The sequence below is a fragment of the Geospiza fortis genome, unplaced genomic scaffold (assembly GCF_000277835.1).
Source record: "Geospiza fortis unplaced genomic scaffold, GeoFor_1.0 scaffold353, whole genome shotgun sequence".
Classification (NCBI taxonomy): domain Eukaryota; kingdom Metazoa; phylum Chordata; class Aves; order Passeriformes; family Thraupidae; genus Geospiza; species Geospiza fortis.
The window spans coordinates 962,745-972,390 of record NW_005054473.1 but is presented as its reverse complement, the minus strand read 5'-3'; the positions used below and the strand labels follow the sequence as shown (position 1 = coordinate 972,390).

General features: G+C 51.5%; 1 protein-coding gene across 4 annotated transcripts in view; it reads left to right on the top strand.

The window, feature by feature from the left end:
* EPHA8 (EPH receptor A8) overlaps positions 1-9,646 on the top strand; it is an 81,288-nt gene that overhangs the window by 36,673 nt on the left and 34,969 nt on the right. For all 4 annotated transcript variants that reach the window (XM_031062917.1, XM_031062916.1, XM_031062918.1 and 1 more), the window contains exon 2: positions 3,681-3,745. In XM_031062917.1, the coding sequence (XP_030918777.1) occupies positions 3,725-3,745 (21 nt within the window). In that variant the 5' untranslated portion in view covers positions 3,681-3,724. The remainder of the gene's footprint in view (positions 1-3,680; positions 3,746-9,646) is intronic.

The following is a 9,646-nucleotide window of genomic DNA, read 5'->3' as shown; positions in this document are numbered from 1 at the left end:
TGACAGAGTTCCCCCGAAGGGACACCCCGAGTGCTCACAGGAGCTACTTTATATACAGTTTATTTTGCCTGAGGCATAGATGACCGCATATTTCTTTGTGTCTCTTTACATGTAAAGTTGGACCTATACATGTGTAAAAGCAGACAAAGTCCAAACTCAGGTGAATGTCTGAGTACCCAGGCAGAAGATGTATATTTCCTGAGTGCATAGACCTAATCCTTTCCAGGTGCAGGTCTTGTGAGCTTCTTCAGGACATTCCATTCCGGGAAGGTCCAGATGATATCTTCTCATGCATGGTGCCACAGGAAAACCCCTTCTGATGGCCCGAAAACCCCTTCTGATGGCCCGAGTCAGTCTCATTCCGGGAAGGGGTTACCATATGCATAACTCTGTCCTCAGTCAGGGAGGCTGCAGGCCTTATTCATAAGGTAACTGGCTTGATGTTATCTTTAGTGTTGTCCGGGAACTGGTTAGAATGTGAATAGAATGCAGTTCCAGGCCGGAGTAGTCACCAGCATAGGGTTTGATTTCTCCTAATATTTTATATATACTTACTTCTAACTTTACAGCATGAATTAATCTACCATATATAACACTCACTTATCCCAAGCAGGATATAGGATTTGGTAGATATGGGTATGGAAATGGATACAGATATAGATCCAACAGTAGAGATATAGGTATAAATACAATACATACATACATCATATACTGATTTGCGCACTTTGACTCCTGCCTAGTCTGTATCTAAGAGGCTGTAATGTCCACTACTCATGCACCATTGCACGATGCAACTTTATGCAGCATGAGGGTCTGCCCTACGTGAGGCTCTGTCTGCAGACCCCAGTTGTGCTGGGAAACGACCTGCTCTCTCCTAGGTGCTTACATTTCAATGGGCAATCAGGCTTGACAGCTTTTCCACCAGGGCGAGAATTTCCCCTGACACCTCCTGGTGTTTTGGCTCAATACGCCGAGGCAAGGCCAAGGCACAGAATAGGGAAATGACAAAATGGTGCTGAGGAAAACAAAATGGAGCTCACGGTTTGAGACTGATACGTGCAGACAGTCCATAGCATCAAAGAGAATTGCCCAGCTGTAGGAGAGAGGTCTCCCAAACCAGCACATTTCTGAAAAAATGTTTGAGCTGAAAGGGGTCCTTTGTGGTGGTCTTGTTCACTCTGCGGCTTTAAAGGGGGCTCGGAGCATCAGCCCCGAGAGGCAGCGCGGCCGGGAGCTCTCTGCACAGGGCTGAGCAGGCACTGGCCACAGCAGGGGTGGCAGCTTCCCTTGGAGCTGGGCTGTAACCTGGGCTGTAACCAGCTGGGTTTTGGGAGAGTGTTGGTGTCCCCATATCAGAGCATGTCACAGTGCTGCTGGATGGACACTGGGATCCACAGGGGGTGTGCTATCCATGAGTTAACAGGAGCTCTAGGATACCCAGTGCCTTTGTGTTTGTGCAGTTTGCTGTGTGGGCTTAAAATGCAGGGCTCTGTGCACTTGGCTGAAGTGAGGGAGTAAAAGAAACTTACCCCTCTTCCTGCAAAGAGGAATCTGACGATGGGTGGGATGCAAGCTGGCATAGGTTGGGAACCAAAGCAACTGAAAGGAGAAGACTCCTTCAGGTCATGACAACATCTCCGTGAGACTGGGTGATGACCTCATGGTCAGGGTGGTGGGATGGGGTGTAGCAAGCTGGCTCCAGGTCCCACACACTGTTGGCAGACAAGTCTGGGGTACACCCCACTGTATGCTCTCAGCATCATTCCTCATAATGCCATGATCCTGCTGGACACCAGTTCATGCAGGCTCCTCCTGCTGCTTGCAGAGCAGTGGGAGGCAGCCACATCCATTGCTGAGCATCCCAGCGTGGGAAAGAGGGTGCAGAGACCACGGTGGGGGGGAGAGAGGGTCTGCAAAAGCTGTCTCCTCCCTGCAACCTGCCTGCTGAGGGTCACCAGGACTGTGGTCCTGCACTGTGAACAGGGAAACTCCCAAGCCTGGGCTCCTGCTGGGTGAATTACCCAGGGAAAATAGGCAGAAAATCTTCAGATTAACAATAACAAATAAAAATGGATTTGAGATCTCTGAGGTAATTACTCTGTGCTGAGGGCAAGGGGCCTCTTTAGCAGTGGGAGCAGTGCTGCACAGGGAGTGGAGGGGCTTGGCCTGCTGTTGGGCCAATGGAACCACACAAGAAACCCTGGAAATTCTTTCAAATTGTTCTGCTAACATTAATAAATGCCTCAAAAGCTCCTAATCTGCTCTGTCAGGAGCATGACGTCCAGGTGTTTCACAGCCAGCTCACGTCTCTGCTGCTCTCTCCTCCCCTCTCCTTCCCTGCCTGGTAATAGTAAATGAAAGTGGCACCCGTTCCTCAGGCTACAGAGAGCAGCCTCATGCTGAGCCCAGGCTCTGCAGGGACTGGAGCCACTGTCCTGATATGCCCTGTCCCTGCTGTGACAAGCTGGTCCTGGCAACAAGACCACCATCCCTCCTGAGCCCAGGGACCAGCCCAGCCCTGTTGCTGCACAGGGGTGCTGTGACAAGGTGCCTCCAGGTCCACTTTAGTGCTCCTCAAGGGTGACGAAAGGCAGCCAGCAAGGATGAAGCTTCCTGCAGCATTGACCTCACTGGGTGGCTTCAGGATAAAGGGAATGGGGAAAGTTGGAGGCACTGGGGCTCCCTGTGGGAGCCTGGTGCTCTTGGGGGGCGTTGAGGCATCAGGGTCCTGGTGCCCAACTGCACCAAGGGTCAAGGCACCTTGCTGGCAGCCTCCCCCAAGCCTCCATCCCTTACAGTCTGCACCATGGAGCTGGGGCTGGGGCTCCTTCCCCAGGTGCTGAGCAACTCGAGCTTATCAGGCAAGGCAAGGCTCTCCTCAGCTTGATGCTGTGGGTTCTGAGCGTGGGGCTCAGATGGCTCAGAGGCAGCAGTTCCATGGCATCCTGCTTTCCTCCACTGCTGCCACTGCACAGGTTTCCACAGGAAGCCTCTGAGCACACTGGAAGGCATCCTCAGCTCTCCTACCACGCAATCTGCTCCCCTTTTCCTGCAGTTTGCCTCTGCCTCCTCTTTAAGTCGGGCTCCTGGTGGTGGCAGGGATTTGGAGGGGTTGGCTTTGATGGACTTCTCCAGTGGGGTGTCAGCCAGGACCATGGGGAGTCTCTTTGTGCTGGAGCTGGGCACTGCAGTGCACAATTACAGCAGCTGCTGGAGTGCAGGCTTCAAACCAGTGATGCCGAGAGGGAGCTGAGCCTAAAGGGCTTCCAGAGGAGAAGTGTCCAGCTGAGGAATGATGCTCCAGTTGCATCAGTCTTGGCCCACGGTGGGACTGGTGGACAACCTGTTGCTGGGAGTTTGTTTCCACAACCCTTCCTTGCTTTGCATTCCCTCCAACCTGCTCTTTGCAGCTTCCTCTCCCCCAAAGGTCACACTGCTCTCAGTGCTGGGGCCAGGACTCAACTCTATCCTGAACCACCAGCTCTGGTGAGCATCCCTTATTGCCATCCCCAAACTCCATACCTGCCTCATATCCAGCCAGGCAGTCCCTGAAGAAAGATTGATGGGTAGGGGGCATTTTCAAGGAAATGGCAAATGAAGAGGGCTTCTTCATGGTGGCTCTGTTCCCTGGGGATGGGGACAAAGCTTTCTAACACAGCTTTTGCTCCTGTGTTTTCCAGTGAACTTGCTAGACACGTCAACAATCCTGGGAGACTGGGGCTGGATGACTTATCCCTCACATGGGGTAAGTATGAGGTGACTGTTGGCAGAGGGGGACCCCAGTGGGATGGGTCACCATGGGTCACTGTGGCAGGGGTCAGGGGATGAGTAGGGAATGGACATCTCAGCCCCAAGTCAGTGCTGATGAGGCAAACAGACCATGTCTGTTGGGAAGATGCCAGCCTGATAGACTGGCAGAGGGATACAGCTGTTTTGGAAATGCCATTTTACCCTCCATGTCCCCTGATAAGGACCAGGCCGTCACCAGGTCCTGAACTCTGAAGGGACTCAAGAGCTGGGACATGCTAAGAAGTGTCTCATTCCTCACTGCACTGGGTGAGCATCAGGAGGAACAGCCCCAAATGACCAGGAAGCTCCCAACCACCTGGAATCCAAGGAATTTCTGTGAGCACTGGGCAGGAGGGGCAGGGGAGCCTCCCCTGTAGATCATATCTTACAGGAATGGGGGTGCAAACTCACAGCCCTGTGGCGTGTCCAGGAGGGATGGTGGCGTGGTGACCCCCACGTGAGCCTGCCATCTCCACCAGCTGGATCCTTTCCACACTCTCCCTTCACTTGCATTTCCATGCCCAGGTTTTCCTGACACAGTAGCTTTGTGGAAATAGTAAGTTTCAGATGTCAGGGTGACCTGGCTGGAAGGATTTTGCTCATTCATTTAGTGAACAGCAACAATCCCATAAATACCCACAGGACCAACTGCAAGGCACAGTGGGGCTTTCTGCAGGCACAAAATGTGCAAAATTGGGGTGCCTACCTGGCTGTTGCTGCTGTGTTGATTTTTCATGTCCATTCTTTTTATCCTCTCTCTGAACTAAATGGTCCTAATCTTTTCAATTCCACCTCCCACAGAAATCTTCCCAGGTCTCTAATAATTTTCATTGATCTGTTGCTTGAGACTTTCAGTCCCTGCACTGCTTGAGCAGGAGTGATCAGAACAGTGAATTCATAATAATACCAATGATCAGATTTCTATCAGACTTTATCATATATGTAAATATATTAAATTGTTAACTCAAGTCTAATTTTAGCAGTTAGTTGTTGCAATGATTAGTATCCTGGGAATGTAAGAGATTGAGAGGTACAAGGTCAGAGGGGACTGTGGAACTAATGTGATGTGATCTCCTGCATAAATACGGGCCTTCAGACCTGTCAATTCATTCAGCTCTCAGAGCAGCCCAGCTTTGAGGAAAAAACATCCTTGGCTGCAAAATTGCTGGTGCTGGTAAATCCTCCAGGTCCTGTGGCGATGCTGTTAACGTGCCCCTGTTAAAACCGATCGCTACGAGGGTTTGCCTGCCTCTGGTCTGCAGCCCGGGGACCTTCCTCTGCCTCTGCCTGCATGAGGCAGATGCTGTCCTCCTCATGGCTGCCCTGGGCTGTCACTGCTGTCCTGTCACTAATCAGCTGTCATCTCATCCCAGCCCTGCTGCCAGATTGTGGCATCCTGGAGGAGCCTGACACACATTCAGGGCTTCCTCTGCTCTCCTGCAAGGGAGAATGTTTTTGGGATTTTCTGGGACACAGGGCTGTTTTCCATTGTCCACATCTGTCCTTAACCCCTCCCCAGGCAATTCTTCCCCATAGTCAAACCACCTGCTGCCTGCAGACTGCCCAGGATTATCCTTCTGGGTGTCCCTGTGCCCAGGCCTTGGTCCCTGTCAGGAGTGCAGGTGGAATCCGTTGCATCACTGAGGTCACTTGGGTGAGGGTGAATATGCTGGGCTGGCTGTGCTGGGCAGGGCCTCGCACTCCCAAAGCAGACAAAAGGATTGAGCCTACAGGAGCCTCATTCTCAGCACACCAGGGACTTCCTTGGCCAGCCAAGGTGCAGTATCCTGTGCTGGACATTGACAAATCCAGGGATGAATCCAGAGCCCCACCCCATTTGGACTGTCACCTGTGACTGTCAGGTGACCACAGGAGCTGGGGCTGAGTCTCAGGGCTCTCTACAGCAGATGCCCAGCAGTCCTTCACCAGCAGCTCTTGAATACCAGTACATCTGAGTTCTCCATCTTATTGGTGATGTTTATTAAAAATAAATAATAATATAATGAATAATCTATATAATAAATTATATCTAATAAATTAAACAGTAAGTAAATTTTAAAAAGAGTAAATAAATATAACAAAGAATAAAACAAAATTATAATACTGGATGCCAAAAAAGTAAAAGAAAACCAAAAAGGCTCACAACATTAAATGCTGTGCAACACCCAACACCAGAGCCACCTCTTGGCCATGCTGCTGAGGCTACAGGACCTTAGTCAGGCGTGGGGTAACTCCACTGTGCACTTACCCTGTGCTTTTACCCAAATTTTGGCCCTGTTACCAACAGGAGGACCATATACCTGTGTGGAAACTGTCTTGAACACCCTCAACTTTTCATATATTTTTCCAGCTGGATGTTTTAATGGCTCCTCTAAACACTGGTCTGGACCATGGTTCTTCCTCCCTGGGCCATTATATCACTAATCTGGAAAGCACATCTCACTCCTTTCCCTCCCTGCTGGTCCTTCACCTCCAGGCCCTTTCTGAGTAGGAAATTTGGGCTGGGATCTGTTTGGTGTCACAGGAGCTGCATTAGGGTGCTGGTGTCTCAGGGAGGCTGGGGTAGAACCCTTGCTGGCAGTGCCAATGCTTTGGCTCTGAGCTTGAGATGCCTCCCAAGCAGCCCCTACAGTGCAGTTCAGGCTTAGGTGGGAGAGATCTGGTGTGATCCCTGCACTAAGAAAGGAACTCCCTTTGCTGGTCACCATCTGTGCCCAGTGCTTTGGGTGTCCCTGGGGCTGTCCCTGCCCTGTGCTGTAGCTTTGGGTTGGGGTTGTATAGAGGCATTGTACTGTGAAGCCAGATTTTCATGGAGGTAGTTTATTTTTACTGCCATTTCCTTAATTTTGATACTCTAGCTGAAAGATTGGTGGCAGTGTCCCCCCATCCCTGCTCCCCCCCAGCTGTCCTGCCTGGGACACAGAGCAGGATTTCCCCACAGCGTGTCAGCTCCATCCGTGGGCAGACACAGGCAGCATCCTCCTGCCAAGGGTCCAGCACTGCTGGCTGAAGTCATGCTCGTTTTGCTTTACCCACATCTCCATTCCCCCCAGGGCCACCACATGGGTGACAGACAGTAGGAGGTGGGTAGCTCTTCCGGGGTCTTCTCATGGCACTAAGCAGCACAGAGCCTTGGTCCCCAGCCTGAGGAGCTTCTGAAGAGGACTTGTGTCTGCTAGTTCATTGCCTAGTGCCCTATGGCTCGCCCTGTGGCACCTGCAGGTCCTGTCACACCTGGGGATCCAGAGGAAAGGCAGCAGCTTCAGAGGCTTCATCCTCTGACTGGGAGATCCCAGAGCTACCTGCACAGCCAAGGCAAAACTGGACGGGTACCACTTCATCACACCTGTGGGCAGGGTGAACTTGCCTCACTGGAAGGTTTACTTGCCTCACTGGAAGGTTACTTCCCTGTCTGGCTTTGCCAGGGCCAGCAAGAGCAGAGGAGCAGGAGCTGGGAGCAACGGGCACAGTGAGGGTCAGCAGTGCCGTGGGCCCTGGGGAATGTCAGGCCATCAGGGACCCATGCCTAGCCTGTTTTGACATTTTCTCTTGACAGACAATTAACTGAGGGGTAATTGGCTGTAATTGCTGCTCAGGGGTTTAATTGCATCCCCCCCATCACCGTCACCCCAGAGACACGTGCAGGAAGCAGAAGGGTCACCGAGAGCATCCCTGTCCCGCAGGCTGCGGTTCCTCTCAATTATAACTTCAAAGGGCTCCCAGGAGCTTTGCAGCTCGCTCCCTTCCCAGAACAATTCCCTTTGCATTGAAAATTAAACTCTTATCAGTGTGGTCAACCCCTCCCCTTGCCATGCCTCCTGTATCCCAGTTCTCCCCAGCAAAACGCCCCAGTGCCCTTCTCTCCCTTCTCCTTGCCTGGCCCGTGACCTGCTGGATCACAGGGAGCTGATCAGCCCCTTTGCAAATTGCCTTTCTACTGACTAATTAAAACACTGATGAGATAAGTCAACATATTATTAATAATTATTGTATCGTCTACTTTGATTTACAAAGTCAAACAGGAAATTATTTTGTTCAGACACAGGGCATCTAAGGAGCTTGAATGATGCCTTGCAAAAGCTAATTAGAATGGGAGCACCTTGAGTGCTGGAGGAAGGCCCCCCATGCTGCCCATGACCTCCCCATCCACCCCCACCAGCACCTTCTGTGGTGGCCCTACAGTTTCCCTCTTGCAGCAGGGTCTGGGGTCAGCCCAGAGAGCTGCTGGGCGGGGCCGCCCAGGCAGCTGCCCCAACATCTGTCACAGAGTCATGGACTGCCCTGAGCTGGAAGGAGCCACAAGGGTCATCAAGTCCAGCTCCTGGCCCTGCACAATCCCCAGCAATCCCACCTGGCATGCTCCATGTTGGCTTTGTTGATGGGAATCAGGAAAGAACTTCAGAGGGCTTTGGATCTCCCCATCCCTGTCCCTTTGCTCCTCAGAAAGAGATGTATCCTGAAGCCCCTGGGCACAGTTAGCCAAGGGTGCTCCTCCTTCATCCTTTAGTACCCAGAGAGAACACTGTCGGAAAGGCACCAGATCTGCTGAAACCCCCAGCTGAAAGCACAGACATGGCCACAGGATGGTCTCCTAGCAGTATTTGTGCATTAAGAATGGGGATTTCAGCCCTTGGACTGAGCTATTTGCAGAGCCATGCCTACACACCAGGGGACTTTTTTTGCCTGGGTCTGATCCTGCAGCCAGCAGCCAGTCTTCCCAGCCTTCATGGCTGGGAAGAGCTCCATCTGTCATGAAGCAGGGTCTCCCTTTGCCCCAAGCTCACTCTGTAAAATCCCATCCTCAGTGTGAGCTGTGCTGTGTCCCTGCTATTCCACCCCCCTTCAGATTCATCTCTTCTTCTCAGACCACCAAGAGATATTGGGGATCTCCCATGGGCCTAGACCATGTCTCTGCTCTCCTTCACTTTGGTGTCCCTGTTGTATTTCTTGGGCTTCTCTTCCAAGCTGGAGCCTCTACCTGGGTCCAGAAGTACCAGCACAGTACAGCTCAAGCTGTAGTGAAATTAATTTTCTTTGGGGAAAAAAACGTAGGAAAGGAACGTTGGAAAATAAAGATTTAGACTGGTAATTGAGATAAAAGCTCATGTCCCAGTGCTTGTTCAGTAAATCCTGGGTTATTGCTAATTCCCCAGATGTTGGTCACTACCAGTAGTTAATCACCTGCAGTGAAGCTCAGGGTAGTTAACTGCCTGACAAATCCCTCCTTAGGCACAGCAGTGACTGATTTCATGGGGATTATCTCCATTAAGGCCTCCCATCTAATGATTTATAGCTTCAATAACAGCCTTCTCTTTTTTTCCTCTCCCAGTGACAATGGTGTGAGAAGGTGCCATGGCGTGCTGGGAAGGAAAGTGCTGGATGTCTCAGTGGCCACAAAAGCTTTGCTATGCCAGGCAGACCTGGCATCCCTCCTGGAAGCTGTCCCAGGGCTGGGGACACTCATTCCTTTGCACTAAGGATGGAGGGAGGCTGAGCTGCTGCCAGGGGGACACAGTCTCTCCTCTGCTCCTCCTCCTTCTCCTCTGCTGTGCCACACAGGCCCTGGGAGACTTATAAGACCTTACTCAGCTGCCCAGATATCTGGTGTTTGCATCTCTTGCCTTTCATAATCTGGCAAATATTTTATAACTGGTGTTGACTTTAATTTAAACTATTAGGCAAACTCCTGAATGCAGATGCAATCACATCCTCCCCCAGCGCGTGCGCTCGCCACGTTAATTATGATGTCCTCATTTCCATCTCGCTGGGGGATCTTATCACACTGGTGGGGCCCAGCTGATCTTTGGTTCAGAAAACCACCTCAGCCCATGAACTGAGAGCCAGCAGTGCCTGGGGT